The sequence below is a fragment of the Acomys minous genome (assembly GCF_964271855.1).
Source record: "Acomys minous genome assembly, chromosome: 2".
Classification (NCBI taxonomy): domain Eukaryota; kingdom Metazoa; phylum Chordata; class Mammalia; order Rodentia; family Muridae; genus Acomys; species Acomys minous.
This window is the reverse complement of record NC_140484.1, coordinates 47,544,513-47,571,132: the sequence shown is the minus strand read 5'-3', so window position 1 is coordinate 47,571,132 and position 26,620 is coordinate 47,544,513. Positions and strand designations below refer to the sequence as shown.

Genomic DNA, 26,620 nt, shown 5'->3' with positions numbered 1-26,620 from the left:
TAAAACAGCTTTTGGGAGTGAGGAACTCAATAGAAGCAAGCTGCCATGGGGCCCAGAGCCTGAACTTTCTGTTCTCTGCTTTCCCTTCCACGGTGTCAGCAAGACGGTGCTGTTCAGAGTGCTCTGTGTAGTAGTGTGGTGCCTGGGACGTCCATCATGGCTCCTGAGATGTCCACCTTGCATGCTTGCAGCACCTTTATCCCTGGCCCTCAGGGCTCAGGCCATGGCTGGGGCCCTGAGAAGATGCACCACTCAACTCCCTGTACTTACGTGCGTGAGAGCTGATGGCGAAGACAAAGCTCTTTGTCTCCCTAGGTTTAGAAGGTCTGTGATGGGAAGATGAGGTAGGGATGGAGAACAGGCACCTTCCCAGGTTACCCCTGGGTGGTATCTGGCCACAGGATGGGAATAGAAATGCTAGTGTGATATGAGTGTGCCTTTGTCCTGCGTGCCTGCTTATTCAGAGCCACTGTCTGGGGTTTCCTCTCTCCTTGGGATCCTTGGGTTTGAAAGGGAAGGCATCAGCTGGGTCGCCTGAGTCTGCTGGCATCCTAGCTTTGTCACTTATCTATGGACCCTGGTCCTTCATCCTACTGAACCTTGGTGTCTGTGCTCTCCCACAAATGTGCTGTAGGTCTTGTCAGCTACAGGAGAAGTGCCCTGGATGTGATTTCCCTGTGACCTGTGAGGCATAAAGCGCCCCCCTCCATTTCTCTGATTTTTTTTGAGGCCCCCGGAAGTGTTCGTTACCAGGGCCCACAGGGCACAGAAGAAAATCATTTTTTTTTCAAACCCTTGGAGTAGAGATGCTCACTGTTTGATTTCCTACAGAAGCGAAGCATTCGTTTTAGCTGGTGTTCATAAATCAAATGTCCAAATGCTCAGGAAGCCACTTTACAGTCTCGCTAATGAAGCCGAGTGGAGCCGGATTGGAAATAGCTTTTGAGGGCCTGGAAAGGGGATGTAAGGACTCTCTCTCCTGGCTGTGCTTTTATGACATTGAGAAGAGTGGTTGGCTCCGCTAAAAATAAATGATTCAGTTTGATGGGAATACCTACTAAGCAGGGGCTATGACATTCCACCAGCCAGCTTCGTTATGTCATGGCTGTGTATGTTCTGTTTGTGTTCATTTGAAAATAGCTTTTATTATTTTTTTCTTTGACAATTTCACACACACATAGAATGTATTCTGATTCCACTCACCCCACCCTCTCTTACCACTCCCAAATCCCTGTCAAGACCCCACCTCCCTAAGACTCCCTTTCCTGAATTTGTGTCTTTTTGTTTGGTTTTGTGACTCACTGAGTTGAACCAGGGCTGCCTGTGTGACCTGATCACATCACATATTTCAGCCTGTAACTTACAGATTTGTATTCTTAACCTGTAAAATATTAAATACGTAATATATGAAAATTATATCTTAGTTTATAAAATGCTAGCTACTAAGATTTACTTATGAAAGCAGAAGTTTCTGTTTAAGCCAGTGCTGTTTAATGGACACCAGCCATGGGCCGGTGCTGTCCTCAGCTCTTGTGCCTTTTGTTTGTTTGTGTGAAACAGTCTCAGGTAGCCTAGGTTGGCCCCAGATTCCAGATGTAGCCGAGGGTGACCTCAGACTTCTGATCTTAACTGCATTATGTGGTGCTGGTTGAACCTAGGGCCTCCAGCCTGCTAGGCAAACATTGCACCAGCTGGACCCCACCCCCAGCTCCTACAATGTCTAACTTTATAGAGACTTTGCAACAACCTTGTAGAGGTCTTCCTCATCTCACAGGTGAAGGAACAAGGCTGAGAAAGGTCAAGTGACACATAAAGGTCATGCACCAAGGTCATATGACCCGGAGGTGACATAGCGGTCTGGTGTCTGTGAGTCTGTCTCCCCCACTCCTCACACTGTTCTGTGAACAGAGCTTTGCCTGTGAATTAGAGGCAGAGTTAGAACAGATGCTGATGAAATAGGGCATGTCTGGTCTCAAAGGGAGAGAGGTCATTTATAGGTAATTTATACTTTCTTGTTCATATTTTTATGCATTTTCTAAGATGTCAACACATGACTATGTAGAAAAGGTAAGGTTTTTGTTTTGTTTGTGAAAAAACACCAAACCTTCCCTCTCCCCTTTTTCTCACTACCTTTTTAGACTCAGCAGCCAGGGATGAAAAATCAGGCAGAGAAAAAGATTAATATCAGAAAAATTCTATTTCTCATGAATGCGGTGGCTTCATGAAAACAAGTAGAAACCACAAAAAGGGTGAGACCTGGGGGCTTATATGACACTTGGGGTGACAGCTATGGAGAAGGAAGTAGACAGAGGCTCTGGGGCAGCTGAGTGTGTAAACACGTGGGAGGTGAAACGTGCCCTGCAGATTCCAGCTGGAGCCTTGTCCGTTGATTGGCATTGTCCAGTCCCCAGTGATGCCGAGTCCTCTTTTCTCCTTATGGGAGAAGGGACCCCTTTCCAAATAGAACTCTGTGTCACTTTTATGGAAGTAACTTTGCACCTCGCTGTAAGACAGAAGGGGATGAACAGGGAGCCTGTTGATGCTTCTGCCGTATGTTACATTTAAACCAGGAAAAACATGGTTACACTTCTTGCTTTAATTAAAGGGACTTGGCTTTAGAAGAAAAAGCATGTGTGGGTTTAAAGTGCTCACTACAGGCTTATCTATTGGGTAAAGACTAATGTGTTGCTTAGGAAGCAACTCAAAGAAAGGGACCAAGGGCTGGAGAGATGGCTCAGAGGTTAAGAGCACTGGTCTGCTCTTCCAGAGGCCCTGAGTTCAATTCCCGGCAACCACATGGTGGCTCACAACCATCTATAATGAGATCTGATGGTCTCTTCTGGCCTGCAGGTCAGGTACATGCAGATAGAGCACTCATACACATAAAATAAATAAAGAAATAATTAAAAGAAAGAAAGAAAGAAAGGGACCAAACAACAAGCCGTTCAGATGAAAGTAACATTCAAAATAACAGGCTGAGAGGCCGGGATGTAGAGCACTTGCCTCGTGTGCACAAAGACCTGGGTTCAGTCCCTAAAATCACTTAAGCCGAGCGAGGTGGTACATACCAGTAGTCCCTGTGTGCCAGAGATGGAGGCAGGATGCTCAGAAGAACAAGCTTGTCTTCAGCTACATAACGAGTTCTAGGCCAGCCTGTGGTACATGCAACCCTGTCTCAAAAACAAAACAAAGCTCCCCATCCTAGCGACAGGCCAGGAGATTATAGAGAAACCCAGGAAAGCGCCTCAGCCAGACATGAGGCCGAATCCAGGTGGCCACACGTGGGGAGAGAGTCATGCGACTGGAGTCAGGGCAGAATGGTTGTGTGGGACAAAGAAGGGCTGTGGGTGGTTTCTCTCTCCAGATTCTGATGTTTTGTTTATTTTAATGCCTCACACAGGGAGCTCACTGAGATGATGGCCCCACAGGTAAAAGTGCTAACTGCCAACTCTGATGACCCAAGTTTAATCCCCAGGCCCTACAAAGCAGGAGAACTGACTCCTAAAAGTTGTCCTCTGACTTCCACACGTACATCCTGCCACACCATCCCTCTCCACACACTGGTACATACACACACAAAAATCAGTAAGAGGGAAAACACCTTGGGCATGGGTGGTATGGTCAGAGCCAGCCAATTCATTCTAAAAGAAGAAGAAGAAAAAAAAAAAAAGAAAGAAAATCGAGCTGAAGTAACATTCTGTCACTTTAAAGTAATGTTTCTCTACAAAATAAAACAGAAAGGAGGACGCCTCTCCCCTCCCTGTAGTGAAACTGTGGCATCTGCACAAAGAAGACAGTTCAGCAAAATGTGCACTGACACCGTGTGAACAACAGACGTGACAGGCTCTGGAAACTTAGACAAAATGGTAAGGCCGGCGGCACCGTCTGTCAGCGCAGGCTGAGTCCCATTACGCTGGGTACTATCCCGGTAGCTTGATATCATACCACCAGCCATGCCTGGTGTTTGTATGTGACCGACACCCCTTGGCCCAGCAGAGTCACAGCCATGCTAGGAAGGGAGGAAACAGAAGGAAAATAAACACATCTAGAGGCATGGGTGGGCACGGTGATCCTCGGCACCTCACCAGATAAGAGAGAGGGAGGCCAGTCCCTTCTCCAGGTAACAGGGACATGTGCAGTAAACACTGCCCTGTGATACTGGCTTTGTTGCTTTGGAACCATTGCACGGTGCTGCAAATCTGATCTAAACATGGACTCGGCTGAGATACCGCAGTGAGAGGGATTTAGTGTCCGTCCTGGTCCCAGCCAGCTCTACAGCTTTAGCTGGACTTTGTTAAGAGGGAAAGACTGCGTGCAGCCAAGCAGGAAATTGACTGTGATCTCTCTTGAAACCAGGCTAGCATTTTAAGAATCAGCATCTGGGCGGGACCCAGAGGTGGGATGTGGAATGAGACAGAACCGTGCTGAAAGGGCACTAGAGGGATGGGGTAGAGACAGAGTGTCCTTCCCCAGTTGTGGGTGCTCAGGGCAGGGAGGGTATTGTAGTGGAGGCGAGGCTTGATGCTGGAGAAGGACACAAAGGCCAGGCACAGATGCTTAAGACCAGAGGAAGATGCTGTCTGTGCCCCATGACGGGAACGTGCACCTGATATGAGGATCTTAACTGTGCCCTTAGATGGCTGTCGGCCACGAGCGTAAGGCTCTGGGTTCACAGAAGCCAGCTCACCATAGATCATTTGTACACTGACTTTGTTGCCTTAACCCGATAGGTAAAGAGAACAGGTCTGTTTTAAAGGGCAGGGATGTACAACTGGAGAGATGGCCCCGTCAGCAAAACATTTGCCTTATAAACAGATGGAACTGAGTTTGATGCCCAGAGGTCAAAATGGCAGGCATGATAGTCTGCGCATGTAACCCCAGTGCCGGGGAAGTGGAGACAGGAGTGGTTCCTGGGGCTCACGGCAGGCTAGCCCACACAGATCCACACATACATACAGAAACATAACACGAAAGTGTGCAATGGTTGAAGAAAACACTTATCTGTCTCCCCTCTTCTTCTACCATGGGTCTGACTTAGCAGTGCATAAGTTGGAAAAGACTGAAAAATAACCAGGAAGTAAGTTGATGATAAGAAAGCATTGTATAAAAAAAAGATGGAATCGATGGGAAGGCTAGCTATATTTCAGCATACGCGAAGGTCCACCCAATTGGTAAGTGATGGAGCACGGGCTTGCTTTGGAACTTCCTGGTAGACAAAGCAAAGAGGTGGCCCCAAGGCTTGAGACCCCTCACTGCTGTCCTGAAAGAATGTCTCCATATCCCCATGAGCAATAAACAGCAAGTTTCATGGAGCTGCTTCTCTAAGTGGTTTGTCCCAAAGCTCAGTCAAATGAAAGTCACAAATACGTGTGAACTAATAGGTGTAGCTGTTGTCGCAGCAGGAATGTTTGCAGCGGACTAGATCTTTCTTTAAGTTAGAACCATCTGGCTTGTTCATTCTCACTGTGTGTGTTTGCACACGTGTGTATGTGTGTACGTGTGCTTACCCATGAGCTGCGTTTGTGGAGGCCAGGAGTTGGTGTGGAGTGTTGTCCATTATCACTATCATTCTTTTGTCTTTTTTCGAGACAGGGTCTCTCTGTGTAGCCTTGGTTGTCCTGGACTCACTTTGTAGACCAGGCTGGCCTCGAACTCACAGCGATCCGCCTGCCTCTGCCTCCCGAGTGCTGGGATTAAAGGCGTGCGCCACCACTGCCCGGCCTATCACTATCATTCTCTACCTTGTATTTTTTTTTTAAAGATTTCTTTATTTTATTTATTGCATATGAGTGCTTTATCTGCAGAAGAGGGCACCAGGTCCCATTATAGATGGTTGTGAGCCACCATGTGGTTGCTGGGATTGAACTCAGGACCTCTGGAAGATCAGGCGGTGCTCTTAACCACTGAGCCATCTCTCCAGCCCCCTCTACCTTGTTTTTTGAGACAGTTTCTCCCTGCACCTGGGGCTCCTCACTTTAGCTAGGCTGGCTGGACAGCAAGGCCCAGGATCTGCGCATGCAGACATGCATTGCCATGCCTGGCTTTTACATAGGAGCTGGGGATCAGACTCTAGTCCTTATGTTTGCACAGACAGCTCTTTCTCCACGGAGCCATCTTCCCAGCCTTGAGTTCTACTTTCATGCTTGTTGTTCAACCCAGAGGCTCTTTGCTAGGAAGCCTGTGCTCTGAACACTGACGGGGGTGGGAGCACGGTGTTGACAGCAGGTAGAGTGTGGAGAGAGGTGCCTTAGAGCCAACTCAGAGCTTGAGGCACTCTCCATCTGTGTCTCTGTGTCTGTCTGCCTGCCTGCCTGCCTCTCTCTCTCTCTCTCTCTCTCTCTCTCTCTCTCTCTCTCTCTCTCTCTCTCTCTCTCTCTCTGTGTGTGTGTGTGTGTGTGTGTGTGTGTGTGTGTGTGTAAGGCAGGGGCATAACTATGTTTCTGAACACAGGGCTTTACCCTGGCATATTAGGAACTCAATATGGCACTGGAAAACACCTAGACACCCTGCAGATGGGGAACCATGTAAGCCAGAGGGCTGGCATAGCTCAGTTTTACAGATAAATGAGATCCTTGGCCGCCTAGTTTACTCTCAGTTCCACGAGCACTTCATCAGATTGTGAGACCTGCCACCAGCCCCTGGTCCAGGCTCCGACAGGGTGGGGGATTAACTGGATATGAGTGGAGGCTGAGTTTCAGCCCAGGCCATCTACTGATATGTCTCTGACCAAGCAGAATGCTTCAAAATATGGATGGACATCAGAGAAAAGGTACTTCAGTGCTTAACGGCACAGCTGTGCACCATGGAACCATTTTAGTGCAGATCGTTAAATAGGAATGAGGGAGATGAACAGTTATTGGGTATGAAAGGATGTTTATGGAATGCTGACAAGTGAAAAGCAGCTTGCAGAGTGTGTGTGTGTGTGTGTGTGTGTGTGTGTGTGTGTGTGTCTGTGTGTCTGTGTGTCTGTGTGTGTGTCTGTGGTCGGGGGAGAGTGCAGATAAAGACATCTATCTACTTGTCATTGTGCACGGTAGGTAACCCTGGTGACCTTTTAGATTATTTTTGCTTTCTCCTTTACATTTCATGCAGTGTTGAAGCTTTTAGTCCCCAGACCCTCTTTGCTCTTTTGGATGAGCTTGCACCTGTTACAAGTTACAGTCATTTAAAAACAAATTTTATTTTTATATGTCTGGGTGTTTTGCCTGAGTGTATGCGTCTGTTCCACATACATGCCTGGTTCCTGAGGAGGCCAGAAGCAGGAGCTGACTCCCCTGGAACTGGGGTAACAGACATCTGTGAGCCGCTTTGTGGGTGCTGGAACTCAATCCTGGTCCTCTGGGAGAGCAGCTGGTACTCTTAACCACCGAGCAATTCTCCAGTCCCTAAGTTCATTTTTAAAAAGTGCTAATTGGCTCATGTGAGATAGGTTATAAAAAATAATCAAAGAAGTCTGGGTGTGGTGACCTAAACCTGCAATCCCAGTGTTCCTCAGGCAGAGGCAAACTGGCTTCAAGTTCGAGGCCAGGCCAATAAAGGGGAAAAGCAGGTATTAAGGAAACACATCCTGGTCTAAAACTTGGAAAATTATTCTTAAAAACTGGAAACCAAACCTACATTTTGTACAATTAATATGCCTTTAAAAATTAATAAGGCAGGACCCCATCCAGCTCTACACAGAGACCCTCGCAGGCAATGCTGTGTGCCATGCTGAGCTTTTAAAGAGAATCACATCTAAGCTGTCTAAAACCTCTGCTTTCCATCCACGTGCGTACTGGATGGTTTTTGTCAATGCTAGACATTAGCGGTTTCTAAATGTCATTCTCCCGGTGAAACCGCACAGGGTAAAGCTGGCTCCTGAAGAAAAATAGAAACGAGCCTTACAATTCGAAATTACAAAGCTACATGAGCTCAAGTTAAAAATCCCTCAGTGTACACGCTCCAGCCACTTCAAACAGCAGTCTTCCCCTGGCCTTCCAGCTGCCAGCGTGAGGGGGTGCCTGTGTTACCCAAGTTTATCAACTAGGGGACTGATTTTTAAAAAAACAACTTCACTAATTGGGCTAGAGTGTAGCTTGGTTGGTAGACAGTCTAGCATGCCCGAAGCCTGGGTTCTATTCCCAGAACGTCAAAAACAAGTGTGGTGACTCATGCTTGTAATCTCAGACCTCCGGACCTGCAGCCTGAGGATCAGGAGATCAAGGTCATCCTCAGCTACATATTGAATCTGAGGTTAACCTAAGCTGTACGAGATGCTAGCTCAAAACCAAACAACAAAACAGAGCAACAGTGGCTGACGAGGTGGCTCAGTGGTTACTGCTCCTGTAAAGGATCCAGGTTCGGTTCCCAGCACTCACACGGCTGCTCAGAACTGCCTGGAACTCTAGTTCAGGACAATCCAATGTGTCTTCTGACCTCCAGAGACTCCTGGATATACATGGTGCACAGACATAAACTTGCGCGTGCGCGCATGCACACACACACACACTAAATAAATAAATAAACAAATAAATACATATTAAAGCCAAAACAGGAATCCTTCGTTAATTATTTACTCACCTATCTTTGAGCTTGTCAGTGTGTCACTCAGAGGCTGACACAGGTATGATGGATGTTGGGGAATGTGAACCTCAAAGCTCCCATTCACTCCAGTAAACCAGGGACCAGAGGGCCAGCGTGGAGTGCATGACGCCATTCTGGACACTGGACCTCAAGACCCACAGGTCAAAAGCAGCCTTCCTTAACCCAGATTGTTTTTTGTAGACACTGATGGTAGCACTGATGGTGCCTTTAAATAATTTCAAAGTTAACCAAAAGATTGACAAAACTCATCAACAATTTTTTTGTTTTCTTGAGTGGTATTCCTATGCAGCCGAAGATATCCTTAAACAGAGGATCCTCCTTCCTTCCTCCTTCTGAGTCTTGGGATCCCAGGCATGCATCACCCTGCCTGGCTATAAAATATTCCTGAAAGTCAGTAGTGATGGGAAAGAACTTCCGCTCTAGGTGTTAGGTTTCAGTGTTGGGGCTGGGGTGCAGCCAGGGGCCCCCCAGAGCTTGCCTTGCTTGCATGCAGGAGGGACTGGACTGGACACCGTCCTCAGGACCGTGGTGACTTAGGCTGTGTTTACCTGATAGTGAGGTAGGCCCCAAAAGCAAAATAGAAATGGATCTTGAAATTCTGTAAACCACAAAGCAGCGTGAGTAAATGTTTAAGGCGCCTGATAAGAAAGAGCAACAGGAGAAAGGATTAGCATCTTCACCAGTGTGCATTAGTTCTTTTAACCTTTGCTGAGAGCTGATGGGCCCGGGGCACTGCTGTAAACACGCGACTACTTTAAGAGATAAGAGCCTCAGGGGCAGATGAAAACGTAAGCATTTTCCAACAGAAAAGATTAAAAATGTCAATAAGCACATATACATTAAAAAAACAAAAACCAAAAAGCCCTACTGCCCTAAGAATCTACTCAATGGCGAGAATTTTTTTTTCTCTCTTTAAAATTACTTCGAAATTTTTAGACCAGCCAGCTTAGTAGCACATTTAAAAAATTCCTTTAGTTAATAACTTTAATTTAATTTAATGTCCTTGGGAAGCAGAGGCAAGATTGACATTGGGGAAGGAGAGAACCAACTTCTACAAGTTGTTGTCTGGCTTCCCATATGTATACCGTGGCACATGCAGGCCCTCTATACCTGTACGATAAGTAGTAAGTATTTGCTAATAAATGTATAAACACTATACATTTTTCAAGATTGTATGCCTCTAAGGCCTTCATGTTCATGTTGTAGCATGCATACATTTGAAGGACTGAACACATATGAGGCATTTTGGATCAGGGGAATTATGGCTTGTTATTTTGGGGAAGGTGTCTCTTATTTATTTATTTATACCAATTTTTAATTTTAATTTTTTTTTTTTGAGACAAGGTCTCAAGTAGCCTGGGTTGTTCTCAAAGTTGCTACACAACCAAGGATGACTTTGAATGCCCTGATCCTCCTGCCTCCAGCAGCAGTGTGTTGGATTTCTAGGCAAACACCACTGTGCATGGTATATGTGGTGCCAGGGATGGAGCTCAGGGCTTCGGGCATAAGCTAGGCAGCACTCTTCCTAGTGAACTGCATCTCCAGCCCCACTTACGTTTCATACTTAATGTTTAAATCTTACCATGACAGGTCCTGTGCCTGAAAATAAGGACAGTGTTTTAGGAAGTGATTATATCAGATTAAAAAGCACATTGCATCCCATTAAACATACAAACGCCTGGCAAACAATACAAGAGAAAGTTGTATCATAATGATTAAGATTTTGGAGCCCTACTTTTATTCTTTTCACTGTCCTAACTTTTTACACAACAAATAATAGTAGCTTTTGTATATGAGAGGTAAAAACCACTTATTATAGCCAAGTGTGATAGCACATACTTTTAAACCCAGCACTCAGGAGGTAGAGACAAGCAGATCTCCATGAGTTTGAAGCAAGCCTGGGCTACATGGCAAGTTCCAGGCCTTGCTGTGAACAATGAGACCCTGTTTTTAAATATATATATATATATATATATATATATATATATATATATATGTATATAAAACTTATGAAATGTTGTTACATCCTTGAGGCTCAACGTATCATCTTCCTTCAACCTGTACACACTTTCTTAGGTGAAGTGGCTCTAAATTAAAGCAATGGCTACAAGTGTTTACTTAGAGGGAGGAGGAATAAACTGAATAATCACTGTTTAACCTCTTGTTTCTAGACTTTGGATATTCTGTATATGGCTGCTGCAAATAAAAACAAAAACAAACAAACAAACAAACAAACAAGCCTACTTAAGCAAGGAATAGACTGTGTAATGTGCGCCCACTCTGGGAAAGTTTCAGTAGTTTATTTTCTTTTTTAATCACACAAAATAATACATTTTAAGGGTACCAAATAGATATGGAAAATGTAAACACGAAACTGAACTTGCCGTTTTTTTTTTTTTTCTCTTTTGGCTTGTTTTCTTCTATGGCCTTTGGTTTTTGTTTTGTGACTTTTAAATTTGTTTTTAAAAATAGAAGATATTTTATTTTTCTTTGACAATATCATCTCTCCAGTGTATCTTCATCTCATCCACCCCCCAGCTCTCCCATCCTACTCCCCCAAGGGACTCCAACATGTCCCCCTCACCCACCCATGTGCACATCCTGTCGGAATGCAACCTCATCTTCTTGGCCTGGCTTGGCTTGATTTTATGCAGGTTACCATAGCTGCAATGAGTTCCTGTGTGCAATGACGATGTCATGTCCAAAAGACAGCATTTCACAGTGCACACACACACACACACACACACACACACACACACACACACACACACTCATCCCTCAGCTCTTAGACTCTTTCCATCCCTCTTTGGCAATGCTCCTGAATCTCCAGGGAGGGATGTCATGCCTCTGTACGGTTTACAGATGAGCTCTCAATGCCTATTCTCAGCGCTTTGACTGTTAGGAGTCTCTGCACTGGCTGCTGCCCACTGCAGAGAGAAGCTTCTCTCGTCACGGCTGAAGACAGCACTAATCTATTCGTATAAATGGAAGTATTTAGAAGGCAGTTTGACAGTGTGTCCAAGCTGGGCATGGTGGTGCACACCTTTAATTCCAGCATTGGGGAGGCAGAGGCAGGTGGATCACTGTGAGTTTGAGGCCATCCTGGTCTACAAAGCAAGTCCAGGGCAGCCAAGGCTACACAGAGAAACCCTATCTCAAAAAAAACAAAACAAAACAAAAAAGAAAAAAGAAAGAAAGAAAGACAATGTGCCCATCGAGCAAGACAGCAGTAGTAGGTTCTCCCTGGGTCTGGCAGTTTCTTATGCAGTGAAGACACATTTGTATACAGCACTAACAAATGAGGGTGTCTGCCCGAGAGAAATGACATCTCTCCTATCCTTCAGGCTAGAAGAAGGTGTTGGATCCCCTTAAGCTGGAGTTACATGTGGCTGTGAATTTCCTACAGTGAGTATTGGGCATGCCACTCAGATCCCCTGGAAGAACAGAAGATGATTTTTAAAGATTTTCCCATGTAGGGCCAACTACATAATTAAGATGGTTGTAGAGCATGGAATGCAGCTGGAAGCTGGGGGTTGAGTGAGGCATATGGGTTCTGTGCCCATGTTAAGCCGGTGGTGCTGTGTGTGTGTGTGTGTGTGTGTGTGTGTGTGTTTGTGTGTGTGTGTGAGGGAGAGAGGGGGGGGAGGGAGAGAGCAAGAGCATGCACTTGACATAATGCAGGTTTCTTATCTATGCTTAGCTTACCTCATTTTTTCAGCTTGGTGATGTGCTGGGTCCCCTCTCCAAGATGGTGACCCTGGATCCCTGTCCATAACTTCCCACAGAGCATTTCATGAAGGCCAAGCCATCCCAGTCAACCCATCTCCCCACTAAACTTTAGCACGTTTTTTGTTTTGCACCATTATCAACACTCACCCTCCCACACAGCATCCGTCTGAAAAACCTAAAAAGAAAGAAAGATAAAAGGCTCCAAGAAGAATGGATTAAGAGTCCACGGAGTCAGGGATTAAGGTGATAAGCTGACGGACAGGGGCTGGTAGAGAGGTCTAGCCCACTGAGTTTATTTTAAAAGAGTGACGTAAGCTTTCTGGCTATCAGGGTTCTATGCTACTAGGTTTATTTTGAGAGAATGATGTAAGTTTTCTTTTAAAATTTCACTCTTGAAAATATGACATTGGGCACAAGTTATGAATCACATCCTGCTTCAGCGAACCTTTGACAAGCCGTTGTAGAAAACAGTTCACGACGCGAGGGCTTGTGTGCAGCTTGCTGTCAGTCATTCCCGGAGATGCGGGGCACGTGGCCTCCAGCAGCAGCTTCTACCTCTCCACACAGCAGGGGAGGGAGGGGAGGAAGAAGGACTGATGATCAGATCCAAGGGATTTTAAATTAAAAAAAAAAAAAAAAAAAAAGAATCCTAGGTAAATTGGATTAAAACAAGCATTACTCCATGGATTTCAGGTATGGTTTCTTTTAATGGTACAACGGTACAAACAATTGCCATCAGTGTCTGTGTAGCCATCAAATCCTAAAGTATTTATTACTCATGTGGCTCTGCTTCTGACCAATAGCTAAATATAAAAAAGTGGTTGCTTTGGACAGTGTGGTCTCTGAGCATGTGTGTCAGCTCTAAGAATTTAAGAACTTCTGAGAAAGCAACGTGTGCTGAGGGATGCGTGACTGGTACCTCCCAGGAGAAGCCATCATCTTTAAAAAATGACTCTTGAGAAGGCAGGCTTCTCATTGAAGGACAGCAGTGGGGTGGGGGTGGGGGATGGTGGGGTGGGGGTGGGGTTGTCGAACAGCAGCTCAGCCAGCAGTGTGGTGGTGTGGTTGGCTGTGGGCATTTTGGTGAAGGCGCTCTTTCCAGAACCGTCAGCATCAGAGGAGTTTGTGGTGGACAGATGAAGGTTTGTATCGGTCCATCTGTTCACTTACAAACACCCACCAGTGTCCCTGAATGCTTTTCACAGCCCTTCCCACGTAACAAACTTCCTGGTCCTACAGCAGCCTCAGGGAAGGCACAGCAAAACGGAAGGGTGCTGAACCCATGCCAGCCCCACCCTGGTGCAAGGCTTGAGGACTGGGGTGGCACAACCTGGGAAATTAGTGAGGCTCTGTCTCTAAAAAGATAAAAAAATTTAAAATTAAGGAAAGGCTGAGTTTGTAGCTCAGTGATAGGGTGCTTGCCTGGCCTGCGTGGGGCCATGGGTTCGTCCTCGGCATTGCATGACAAATCTTCATCTATAATCAGATTAGCCTCTGCATTGTCAGTGTGAGGTCCTGGAGAGGGAAAAGTCTGTACTGTCATGTCCCAGCTGTGGCCTGTGTGACTTTCAGCATCAGTGACCTCATCTCCAAAGCTGGGTAAGGTCTTGGATTTTTCCAGCAATCCTTGGGTCTCAGCCCCTCCTCTAGGAGGAAGAGAGGATTATGTTCACTAGGGTCAGTCCTTAAGACACTGTGCCTCTCCTGGTTGAGCATCTTGGTCATGGTTTCTGATGATGCTGAGGTAAAGTTGGGTCTGGGTAGATCTGAAGCCCCATGGCAGCTCCATCCATCAGTCACTCCTGGACCACCTGGGTTGTATGCCAATAAGCCCTCTCTCCTTGACTGCAAAAAAAAAAAATGCTGCCAACGGTCCTTTTGTAACTGCCCAACCCCCAAGGAAGCCTCTCAGACTGAAGGTGTACTGCGCCTACAGATCCAGATCCTGGGGAGGGGGGTGGCTGCCGAGATGGCGACGATAAACTTGCTACACAACACATAAAGCTTTGATTTCTGGGTTCTGTGTGGGCGCTGTCCTGGGGTAGAAAAGTCGGATGACCTTAAATGCATGTAGCCGAGGGTCCATTGTCCTGCCCTAGCCTTGGTGCCTGAGCGGGAAGAGAGGCTAGCATTTGTAAACAGGCGGTCCTGGACTCAGTCTGGCCTGGGTTTGAGTCTTCCCGGGGCTAATAGCAATGGCTGCTGCTGAGGGCTGTTACATGAGACAGTGGGATAGGAAGCATGAGGAGCCCTTGAGTATGAGCAGGTTACATATCTGCAAACCGAATGAAAACAGAGAAGAACATGGGAGCAGAGGGCTGGCTTCTGTTCTGTGTGAGTATAGTCCAAAAACTGTTTCCCAGCTGGCCATGGTGTAGCTGTCATCCCCAGGACTTTGTAGGCCCAGGCAGGAAAGGTCATGAGTTAGAGGCTAGCCTGGGCTACATAGTGAGATCCTGTCATTGTTTCCCCCCCCCCCCCCCCCCCCCGTTTCTCTCTGCCTTTGGGATAGTAGCTTATGAGTCCCACTCTGCTCCTTTGAAGCCTCACTTCTAATTACTTTTAGTTGGTTCGTCTTGCTTAATTAAAAAGCGATACATTTGGGGACCTTCCTGCTCAGAGGTGTCACTCACAGCTCTGGTGGGACCTGAGCACCTTAGCCTAGAGAAGAACACTCAAGGGTGATGTCAGGGATCTTCAGCAAACTAAGAAGGGGTCAGGAAGGTGGCGGGGGATGGTGAAACTCTAAATTGGGGCAGGAATGAAGGAAGGTAGTGACACCCATCTGTAGCTTTTGAGAGACCTTTGTGGGACACAGATGTTCGGGTGGAAGGGTAGCCTATTTATAGAAATACACGTCAAAGGAAGAAACAAACCCACTTCTTGAGCAAAGACAATTAACCCCAGACCTTCCCTGGCTGCAGGTACAGTGGCATCGATGCCTTGGAAGTCACGTGGGCCAGGTGGTCCTGTGCAGCGCTACAGGGAGGCTAGGCTGGGTCTTCTATTCCATCCCTTCCCCATGGGTGATGAAGGTTCCTCGGGGCTGGGTGTAGGCATTTTTCTGAGCATTACACTGAGGGACTTGGCCTCTGGCTCATGCTCAGTTTTCACCGAGTTAGGTCAGCAACACAGTGAGAGCACCCCTCTGCTCGGACCCCCACAATTAGCACCTCTGTGTCTCCATCTGCCTTTATAAAGCAGTCAGGGAGGTGGGTGGCAGGCTGCAGTGCAGATGTGGGTAATTCAGATGCAACCATCATGAAGCTGCTGTTCTGCACGGTGGTTACTGGGGTGGAGTTGCCTACGCCTTGTTAACTAACCATTGTGCCCCCAGCACCCAGACCTTGTTTTCTGTTGTTCGCCAGAAAAAGGAAGCTGGCCTCCTTGGAGAAGCAACCAGTTCTAAAGCTGGGACATCTTTCAGTTGTTCCTTTGTAGCAAAATACATGTAACATAAAACCTGCCGCCCTTTTGACGGACAATAGCCTATGGCCCAGGCTTGTTGAGGGTCACAGATCTCCAGAGAAATAAGGAATGTGAAGCACACAGGATTGTTGCTTCAGTGAGAGCGATGAAAACTTGCTCTTCCATCCAGAAGGCTGGGAATCAGAAGCGATTTAACAGCCTGGTGATCTGTGGTATCTGTTAGGTCACGTCAAGGCTCCCACAACCAGGACCAGAGGTGGCTAATACCCAAATGACCTCTACACTGAGGTCAATGACTGAGACCAAGCCAGACCTCTAGACCCTTAAGCTGGTACTAATAGCCTGTTTCTAGAGCCCATCTTCTTGGCCTGGCGTGGTGGTGCACGCCTTTAGTCCCAGCAGTCGGGAGGCAGAGGCAGGCAGATTGCTGTGAGCTCAAGGCCAGCCTGGTCTACAAAGTGATCCAGGGCAGCCAAGGCTACACAGAGAAACCCTTGTCTTGAAAACCCAAAAGGAAGGGAAAGAATCCATCTTTTTGGAAGGAATGACGTGTACCTTGAGTTCAGTTTCAACGTAATTATGTTTCCTTGTGCCCTGAGGATTGTATCACACCAGGAAACTTTTTTTCCAAATTATACTGGGCTTAAATATGTTGGAAATAAACCGCCTGGTATCAGGCTGTTTCGAAGTCTTGATCTGGGTTAATGAAATCCAACTGCCCCGAGCTTTCACTCTTACCTCCTCCCGGGTTGCTTCTTGGCCTGACACCTGGAGAGACTGTGACCCCTCACAGACTGGCCTCAGACTTCTGTTTATCCTCCTGCCTCAGCGTCCCAAGTGCTGATAGTACAACCACCAATCCTGGCCAAAATTTGGCTTCTGAAGATATGAAATTTTTTGACATTAATTTATTTTGTGTTGGGGCAGACTGTGTCATGGTGCAGAGGTCAGAGGACAGCTAGTGAAAGTCCGTTCTCTCCTTCTACCATGTGGCTTCTGAAGAGCCAACCTAGGCTGTCAGGCTTGGCAGCATGCACCTTTACTCACCAGCCCAATCTGAAATCTCGCTAAGTGTATACTTCAGTGATATTAACTTTGCTTGAAATCACCTGCAACCATCATCACCACTCATTTGCACAACTGGAGAACTGAAACCATATTTGTTAATCAGCATCCCACACACACCCTGACAGTGCCTCCAAGCCACCAGCCACGGCAGCTGGCCCTGAACCCTCTCTCTCTCCTACTGGGTATCTTAAGACTCCTTAAGGCACTTGCTTTTTCCTGTCTCATCTCTTTCTCTCACCACAATGCCTTCCAGGTTCACATAATTGTAGTAGTGTTCAAATCCCCTTCCCTTTGAAGGCCAGGAGCATTTTGAGGGGCCTGAGCATCATGCGTTTCATACACCTGTGTGGTATATAACACGGTCTGAAACACCAAAGGGGATAGTCTGAGCCTTATGTTCAGAAGCTCTGCTTATACAGACAGACGTGGAATGGAATCCACACTGTGGCTTGTGAATAGCTGGTTTCTTCCAGAACGTTCTAAGCAAACAGGCCTGGAAAACTGTAGTTTCACAATAGAGAAAGTTGACAGAGGCAGCCTCAGGCAGGCACACAAGGTCAGCATCTGCTATGGTAACTCAGCTGTGTGTGTCGTTGACCTGGGTTGAAGGCAGCAGTCATCTCTTGGTTTTGGACCAAGACTCTCTGTGAAGGACTTGGAAAAAGGGATCAGATGTGTTGCTACTTGAGTTCTCCATCCCCCTCCTGAGCTCTCAAGTGCTGGGATTGTAGGCTTGTGCCGCCATGCCTGGCTGCTATTAATTCTTTTAATTGTGATAAATTTATGTTGCTTATGCAAGTGGCCCATAACAGGGAAGTGAGCCCAGGCTGTAGGGAAATTTTTGGTGCCGTCTATGAAAGTCTTAATATAATTTTAAAAAGTGTTTTAAAAGAAAATATGGCCCGAGGCAGATGGAGAGAAAGCTGTGCTGGTGGGCAGAAGGAAGCAAAGCCAGCTGGAACCAGGAGTCAGGGCAAACTTTTGAAGCTCAGTTTTCTTGGGTGTGCGGGGGAGGAAGTTGGGAGCCAACACCTTGTCTCCGGGATCTGATGGTTTTCTCTTTTCCTCCCCAGCTCTGAGATACTCCTGAGCTGCTCCTGAGATACTTGCTATCCCTGAGCTGCTCCTGAGATACTTGCTATCCCTCAGGTCAACACCTTGAATTTCTAGGACCCCAGGAATGTGGGATTCAGAAAGGCCAGTTCTGCTAGAGACACAGCTCCGCACCAGGGATGCTAAGGGGACAATTTTCCCAAGGACACAGTCCCTGCCTTCTAGTGCCTAGACTCGACGTGGACCTGGTGCTGACAGCATATGCTCGACATTCCTGAAATGAAGATCTAGAACCCACAACCATGGGGCCTGTGTGTTCGCTTGTTTGTCTGCTTCTGAGGTAGAGTCTCCTGTCACCAGGCTGTCTTTGAATTCATTATACAGCTAAGGATGACCTTGAACCTCTCTTGCTCCCGATGCAGCTGCCTGAGTGTTGAGATGACTGCTGTGTTTCCTAAAAGCAAGAGTATTTATTTGCAGACTCCAGCACTCGGTCAGAGCGTTAAACTTGACCCTGACTGCACCCTGTTATTTGACCTGTAGACCTCACCCCTGTTTGTGTCTGCCCATTAATGCCTTCCTAGCTGTGGGTGCCATAGCTTAGTTGGTTAAAGCTCCTGCCTAGTAATGCCTTCCTAGTAAAGGAAAACCCTAGTTCCAGGCTGCCTCTCTCTCTCTCTCTGCTCCTTTGATAAGCAGCTGAGCTTGAATCTTTGTATTTTGTCTTTCAAGAAACACATGTCAGATGCTTCATAAAATGTCAAAGATCCTTTTAAAAATAAACTTATTTTTATTTTCTACAAGATGAGTTCATTTAAGGAAAATCTGGTAAGGGGGCCAGAGGAACAAGCAGTCCTCAGATAAAATCTTGAAGATGCACGGGGAAAATGGTCATAGGAAATGCTTTGAATCATGAGTGTCCTGCCCTGTGTCCTTACCCCACTGGGGTGGTTGGCGGTGGGACAAAGAGCTGACACTAAGAATGCCCCACATTAGGAGAGGGAGCCCACCTCAGGGAGGAAAGTAGGGTGCTAGGTTCTCCCCTAGGAGCTGTAAGGGACAGGGATTGTTCCTAGATAGGTGTGGAGCTAAACATGAACTTTAATTAACTGTGGGTCAAGGGAAGGGAGGATGAAGGTCAAGGGAAGGATGGAATCTGGGGGACTAGGGTACCTCAGAACTGAGGAGGAGCCAGTTTGGAGCAGGAGTCCTGTTGAGTCATGTCTAACTCTGGAAACAGTCTTGAGAGCAGTAGGAGTGAGGACCACTTCCTCCCCTGCCCTGGCCTGCATGCTGTGTCCACCCCCACCTTTGCGCGAACCAGAGGAGGTCTCAGCCAGGTTAAACTCCCCCTCTCCTTATAAGGCCATGTTCAACGCGTGCCTGGAATTCCTCTTCATGTAAATAAAAACAAGGCATTCCTATCACCTTAGCCCCAGCCAATGATATACACTCACCCCAAAAGCCTCTACCCACTCCTTGAAGGTTTAAATAGCATTTGTGTTGCCCCCAATTAAGCGAGCTGCTCAAGGAAGCCTATTTCTCACCACACTCACCTGCTGCCCGAGGTCTTCATCACCCTTGGTGCTCCTGCCTCCCCTCAGGATCTGTGCAAAGGCCTACAGCTGCAGAAAGGGTGGGGAAGAGAGCCCTGGCGGCAGGAATCTGGGGCAGGGAGGCTGCAGGGCTGGGTTGGGGCTTCGTTGCAACTCCATGGGCTGAATTCAGCTCAGGTCTCTGGAGGATGTTTGCGTGGCTGTGGAGGAACATGATGTGTTTGATTCCTTTTTCTCACCTCTGCTGTATGACACCACGTAGGGAAAGCTGATGCTGTGGAGAGCAGAGAAACAGGAGGTATGCTTGGAATCTGGTGACTTCTAAGAGACAAATGAGGCTGAGGCAGAACCATCTCCCGCATTGGCCTTGGGGGCTGGCTGGAGTCAGGTGGGCGTGGCTTGGGTGCGGGATGGCTTGGCTCCTCTGGGAGCTTTACTTAAGAAGATACACCTCCTGACCCTTCCTGGTACTCCAGCCCACTTGACCTCGCCCCAGGCAGTCTTCCCACACATGTTTTCTGCCCTGGACAATAGCTGTGGACTGAATCAGGCCCTGAAGTCCCACCCCGGTGGCCTTGACCTCCTTTGAAGGTTTTTCTGGGCTTCATAGTTCTCACTGAAGACAGTGAACTCAGAACACTGCAGCCAGCCGGGGTTGGGACTCACCAAGGTCGTGGAACGCACTTTGCCCCTGACACTCTTTCTTTCTTTTTTGGCCCCCTCCCCTAGTTGCTATTTTGGTCCTTCCTCCACGATGATGGTTCGGAGTAAGCCTCTTTTCATGTCAGGATGCCAAGCCCCCGCCACCCTGTAAACAGCTGAAGGATGTGGCAGGTGACAAACTTTCCACTGAGATGACTTTGAACTGATACCTTCACACAGGGGCTCCCCGGCTTCTCCCAGCTGAGGAGATCCTATCCCATCTACACCAGGCCAGGCCAGAGGCTCAAGGCCAACTCTAGAAAAGTCTGTGAGGATCAGCCATGTCTCAGTGTCCTTGCCCACCTTGAGGACTCTCGTGGCGGGGCGGGGGTGGGGGTGGGGTGGGGGTGGGGGGGTGGGGGGAGAGGTCTTCATGACAGAAGTAGCAACCACATGTGGGAAGAAGAGAAGTGGAGGTGTCCCCTGCAGGTGAGCTCTCTAGTTCTGGAGCCTGGCGACTAGCCCGCCAGGGAAAGAGCCTCCGAGCCTCCAAGCCATGTCTCTGCTGGTTCTGGATAGATAATCCTTCCAGAGATTCTTCCTGGCCTGTCCCACCCCCCACCACACACCCATCCACTTGGGGTTCTTCCGAACATCTTGAGGAAGCAAATGATCTGTGAGGTTTGCAGAAGGGCATGTGGCTCTAGATCAGGACGCACCCAACAGCAGATATGGACAGGAGCCGTTAGCGTAGGTCTTGCCATGCTCAGGAGGCCACTCAGAGTGTCAGACAGGGCCTGGCTACACCATGCCAAGCAGATAGAATTTGGAGAATGACCAGTTCCCAGCCTCAGTTTCCTCCACTGCACAGTAGGCCCAGGACAGCCAGGTGTGCTGTGAGCTCAGGACCAAAGCTGTCATTATCAAACCACTGTGAATGTGAGCATCTCTGTTGAGGCTGGAGGGTTTTAGGTAAGAAAAGTCACTCTCCATACCAGTAAACTCTCTGAAGCCCACGTCATTCTCCAATCTTCCCCATTTTGCCCACCTCCAGTCCCAGCTCTTATGCTCTGGAGCCACCTCCCCAGGGGCCCTCACACAACCTGTTTTCTGTAGCAGGGATCTTCCTGAGGTTCTGTCTTATCAGATCACTCCCCAGGGCCTCAAAATCAATGACCAACATCCACAGGCCTCTGAGACACTTGCGATGGTCTTTCTTACCCAGAGTCCCTGCTCATGGACTACAGGTAGCACAAACCAAATTTGGATGTACCTAAGAGTATTTTCATTCTTTGAGCTTGCAAACTCCTATACATCCTTCAATGGCCAGCTCAGTTATCCCATCTTTTATCCTGTTTTTCTCCCACACATCTTTTCAGGTAAACATTAGTTTCTTTATCTCTGCTCCCACTGTAGCAATATGGTGGTGTCCTATGCAAGATGAATGTTATGTACTAGGGTGATAAGTGGGGGAAAAACTTGAATATGGTCAGCATTTCAGGAAGATACTTATATGAGACTGTGCAGTGCTGGCTTCAGCCTAGAAGCTTCTCCCCAAAGTCTCAGATCAATTCAATAAAATAGTCAGCTTGTTTCAAGCCATCACATGTGAAAGATGATTCTTTGATGACTATAAGCCTTCCAGAGTCGGGAGATGCCCACATGTGCCCAGGATGGAGAGTCTGGGGTGGGGTCACAGAAGGTCTGCCTCCCATCCTGCCCCTCCCAGGCCTTGTTCTCAGGGAACAGTGAGCTTGGTTGGGGCCGGGGGTGCTGAGCAGGTTTACTGAGATTCCTGTGGGACATGATATGTCTTCACCATGTAAGCAAGTGGCTCCACGTTGGACCTTTTGAGTTGAGAGGAAACTTTGTGCCACCTGCCAAGCTGTGTGGCTTCTCGCTAGCCAGTCAACCTCTCTGGGCCTCAATTTCTTTGTAAGTGTTGCAGATAATACTTTCTCAGAGCACCCTTATCACAACGGTATAAAATTACATCTGGCTGGTAAATGCTGTTCACCTCCATTATCTGTCAGTTTTGTCATCACCATCCACAACCCAGACTGGGAAGTCTCCAAGGGTGAGGGCCAGGTTCTGGTCCTCTCTGTGCCATCAACCCCCCCCCCCCACCCCAGAGGCTGGCTCCCTGTGGGTGTTGAACCATCTGTCCCTGAGCTCAGGTCACAGGGGGTCAGTGACCCTGTACTGGCAGAAGGGGAAAGACAGTCTTCTTTATCATCTGTCACTGCCCTGACAGGGTATCTGGTGCCCCTGGTTCCAGAGTGAGGCAGGAATCCCTGCTGGGTGTGGCAGCATGGCTCTGACCACACAGGGACAGAAACAGGGTGCAGACTAGGGCTCAGCCTCAGGACTCACACATGTCACTTTTTAGTCGCGTGGCCTTGGGTGTGGCCCTGAACCTCTATGAACCTTAACACTCTCACCTACAGAACATCGATTGAGAACCAGACAGCTGTCTCCAACCTCTTTCTTGGTGTCATTGTTCACGTCTAACTATATAGACGGTCAGTTCCTCCCCTGATGACATTGCTAGTGCTGCTGATCCTAAGGGACCTGCTCAGGGTCACCCCCTGAAGGCCTTCCTGCCAAGCCTCGCATAGCTAGCTCAGGGGTTCTGCACAGTGGGTGACTTCTCCCCCATCCTTCAGCTGCTCCAAGAATCAGAAAGTGGTGGCAATGCCCCTCCCCATCTCTGCAGCCACGCCCTTTGCCAGGATGGGATTCCTCTGAGGGTTCTATCCCCCACCTGTGACATCTCTGCAGACCCCCAACTCAAGGTCCTATGAGAGTGGAGGGGAAAACACTTGCTTTGTCAGGGTCTTCCCTGCCAGCTGCTCCATCATGCTGGCTGCTTAGGAACGGGGGTCAGAGAGGGTAAGAAAGGCCTTCCTGCAGACTCCCATGTCTTCCTCTCCTACTATGTGGTGTCCTCACTGCCCAGAGATTGGGAGGTGGCAGGAGAGACATGTCCGCAATGCCCATTTCTCATGGACTTGGGGGAATCTGGTCTTAGATAAGGTACCCCCTCTGTGTCTGAGGCTGGAGTGGGGATAAGGCAGCCTAATTTGTGACTCCTTACTAATTCCTTCTCAGTGACCTGGGGACAAGATTCTTCCCACCCCTGGCCCCTCGCCCCTCTCCTTTCCCCCTTCTCCTAATGTAAGACTTTATTAATCCATCTACCAGGGTGGAGCACTTGATGCAGAGCTATCGGCTCTCACCAGCACTGGTGGTTTTCTGTGCACACCCAGCAGCCAAGCTTCTGCTAGCAGCGGACAAGAGAGGATAAACAGCTGGCCTGAGGGGGGCACAGGACTTACAGAATGGCACTGGCAGGAGAACCCAGGCTTGCCAGTGGTTCTGGCCAGGAGGATGCCAGTGCACGCTACTGAGGCTCCTCCCCTAGGAATCCCCCGCAGCGGTAGGCAAACTTGACTGGGAGGTACCCGCATCACAGGCAACCACATCCTGGGACGGTTGCCCCCGTAGCGCCTGTGACTGGTACAGCAGAGACCAGAGCAGAAAGCAAGTCTATAACCCAGCTCCCAGAGGGAGGCTGGACCCACACTGTACAGGCAGCATGGCCACAGCTTCTACTTCGGTCCTCTTGGCCTGTTGGCATGTGGGCAGCCAGCTCCTGTGGCAAAGCCAGCCTGGCCCACAGGCCTGGGAAGAGCTGGGCAGCTCCCATCTGCAGCCTGTCCTTTGCATGGAGGGCCCCAGGCTTCTTTCCCTGAATTGGCCAGAGTGCCAGACCACAGTGGATGGTAGGTAGCCCTGACATTTCTGCCCAAACGGATCAAACAGGCAACTGTGCTCCTACTGGCAGTGTCATGGGAAGGTGGCTGCTCTCAGGCCACCTCTCCCTTGAGAGTATATTATGCCAGCACCAGAGCACTGGGCTCACCTCCTAAGCTGGTGGTGAGGTGGGGAGAGATAAAGCATGTCCAAATCCCCAACCAAGCACAGGATACCATCTCTCGTCCCTTGGGAAACAACCTTAAGGTGTGTGTCCAGATATCCCTCAGGACTGAATGGTACTGGGTGGCCAGAATGGTACTTGCGCATGGTGTCACATTCCTTGTTCTTACTGGAGCCTCCAGAACACTCCATAGTAAGGACTTGAGCTCCTCTACCCCTGAGGAAATGTATGCCATCACATGTGCGCATGTACACATGCGTAAGCGCACACAGCACCGAGTCTAAGTAACTGTCATGACACACCTCGTTTTCACTCAGCAATCGTTTAATCTCTGGAACTCAGAGCAGGCCACTGTAGCCCGGCTGGAACCCTCCAGTTCTCTTAGGCTGTGGGGAGGACGTGCTTTAAGTCCTGGGTACAATAACCATATTCATCCAAAGTGTTCATGTAAACCCAAGGGGATCGGTGGGGACTCAGAGCTTCTGATGCCCTAGTGCCCTCCAGGACAGACCCCTGCACTCTTGCCCCAACTGGGCTACCCCCTCCTTGACAAACCCCAAGGAGCTCAGAACAGTTGTCTGAGAAAAGAAAGAGAGGAGGTGGGGGTGGGGGTGGGAAGAGAGGTCTAGGCAGCACCCATGGTGGACTCAGAGATCTGCAGTTGGCAGGGCTGGCTTCGGCCTGACTCTGGGCGGGAGCACATATTTGTCTTGGTTGCTTTCAGCTGACAGTGCTCAGGAAGGCCACGTCCCGGTGCTAAGAGGCTGCTACTCTGATTGGAGGCCCCAGTTGCATTGAGGCAGCACTGCCTTCCTGCGTGATAATGACAGCCCCTGACATCGGGCCTGTATTTCAGCAGTGGGTGAGTAGCTTCCTGAGACTTAGGATCAAAGCACCAGACACAGCAGTGAGATGAGGCCTCAGGGCCACCCAGCATGGCCTGTCACCACTGCCAGGAGTGTTCAGACCCTGCCTTGTTCGACCCAGGACGCAGAGCTTACACCGTCAGCCACGCCTTCTGCTCCGGGCTCCTGCAGGTTGATCGATGGGAGGATGAGGGGCTGGGGGAATTGCCCACCCTTCCACCTCTGCTAGGGGACTCAGCTTCTCAGAAATTGATGGGTGGTAGAGCAAGAGAGCAGAGCGGGGTCACCCAGGAGCCTCGGGGACCCAGGCTAGGCTGCTCCAATGTCATCGTAGTCCTCCTCCTCATCATCGGTGGAGTCTGCTTGGGGGTCGGGAGGCCCTGTGGGGTCAGGAGGATCAGGTTAGCAGGAGGCACAGTCACTACCCCCTGCTGCCATGCCGTGAGCAAACTTGTCTGTGTCCATCCCGTAAGCCCAATCTTCGTGGCCCTGTCTGAAAGCATCTCATCCTCTTGTTTACTGCTGCCTCCAGCCAGAGCCTTGTCTAGCTCAGGACTAAGGTTCCCGGGCCGGTGCATGATGGGTGAATGCACGCTAGTGGTGTTACCAGTACCTCCTTTATGTGGCCCTCCAGCAGCTTCTGCTTAAATGCCTCCGTTGACAGAGAGCTCACCTCCACTTACAGAACCCTCCGGATAGTTCTCCGTCCTGTCCACATCCTCTGTCCCCTCCCCTCCCCTCCCCCACCCCCAGCTACCTGGACATTCAAACTGCTCCACTGGGGGATGGTGGGATGGTGACTGGAAGTTCTGGTACCACTCTCCGGATGAGGTGCTGGAGCTGTCACCAGCTAAGGTGCCTGCTGAAGAGCCGAGCAAGTTACTCTCTGCCAGGAGCCAGCCTGTGCACAAACTACCCGAGCCACGAGCCCCTGAGGACTCAGGAAAGCCAAGTCTGGAGCTGGGCCAATGAAGAAATGGAGAGCCAGACAAGGGAGGAGACTTGTCCAAGGTCACACAGCCCAGCCGTCGGCTCAGGATTTGAGCTCTGTGTCTCTTCTGGGTGTGTTTTGGCATAGGATTGGGAGCTTTGGGAGGACTCACAACTACCTGAAAACATTGCCTGAGAGCCAGCCAGTTCCAAGCTGGGGGTCAGCTCTGTGGGGGGACTCCTCTCAGAAGAAAACACCTGGGAGTTCCACGGAGGTGGCTGGCTGCCGGGACCGTTGCAGTAACCCTCCTCAGAGGAGGTGCTGGACCCACTGTTGCTCCTCACATGGTACTGAGAGGCCAGAGAGGGGACATCTGCCACACAGGGTCTGGGGTCAGCAGCTGGGATGTGAGAAACATGCAACTCTTCAAGTCCTGGGACAGGAAAAGGGGAAAAAAAAAAAGCAAGGAAGCAAGAGAGCTTTAAGTTAGACTCCCAACAGAACTTTCTACCTAGGCCAGAGACAGTAGTTGAGGGGTGTTGCTGCTAGTACCTCCTAAGGTGAGCTTAGCTACTGAGTTTGGAGGCAAACTTCTCCAAGACCCTGCCCCTTCGGACTCACCTTCCTCCAAGGGTGGCATTCGAAACCTGTTCTGCTGGGCCTCCTCCTCTGTGACACGGTGCCTCTGGGAATCTGCAGGAAGCAGGGTCGGATGGAGGGATACAGGCTATCTCCTGTGCTAGGAGCCTGGATGTGGGACAACCCTGACTTTGTCTAGGGTATCTCAGGTCTACTGTGGACCAGTGTGGAGACAGGTGGCTTC

General features: G+C 49.0%; 1 protein-coding gene and 1 long non-coding RNA gene across 7 annotated transcripts in view; one reads left to right on the top strand and one right to left on the bottom strand.

Annotated features, from left to right (window-relative positions):
* LOC311592101 overlaps positions 1–18,624 on the top strand; it is a 71,304-nt gene extending 52,680 nt beyond the window's left edge. For both annotated transcript variants that reach the window (XR_014777290.1, XR_014777291.1), the window contains 2 exons: positions 11,928–11,988; positions 17,883–18,624. This is a non-coding gene — a long non-coding RNA (uncharacterized lncRNA). The remainder of the gene's footprint in view (positions 1–11,927; positions 11,989–17,882) is intronic.
* Positions 18,625–24,306: 5,682 nt separating this feature from the next.
* The window catches only part of CD6 (CD6 molecule), a 37,082-nt gene continuing 34,768 nt past the window's right edge, over positions 24,307–26,620 (bottom strand). For 2 of the 5 annotated variants that reach the window (XM_084772048.1, XM_084772051.1), the window contains 4 exons: positions 26,419–26,490; positions 25,976–26,230; positions 25,624–25,728; positions 24,307–25,246 (listed from right to left, as the gene is read on the bottom strand). In XM_084772048.1, coding sequence (XP_084628174.1) covers positions 25,176–25,246; positions 25,624–25,728; positions 25,976–26,230; positions 26,419–26,490 — 503 coding nt within the window. In that variant the 3' untranslated portion in view covers positions 24,307–25,175. Of the gene's footprint in view, positions 25,247–25,623; positions 25,729–25,972; positions 26,231–26,418; positions 26,491–26,620 lie in introns of all 5 variants that reach the window. The other 3 variants (XM_084772050.1, XM_084772052.1, XM_084772049.1) reach the window with 2 other exon arrangements.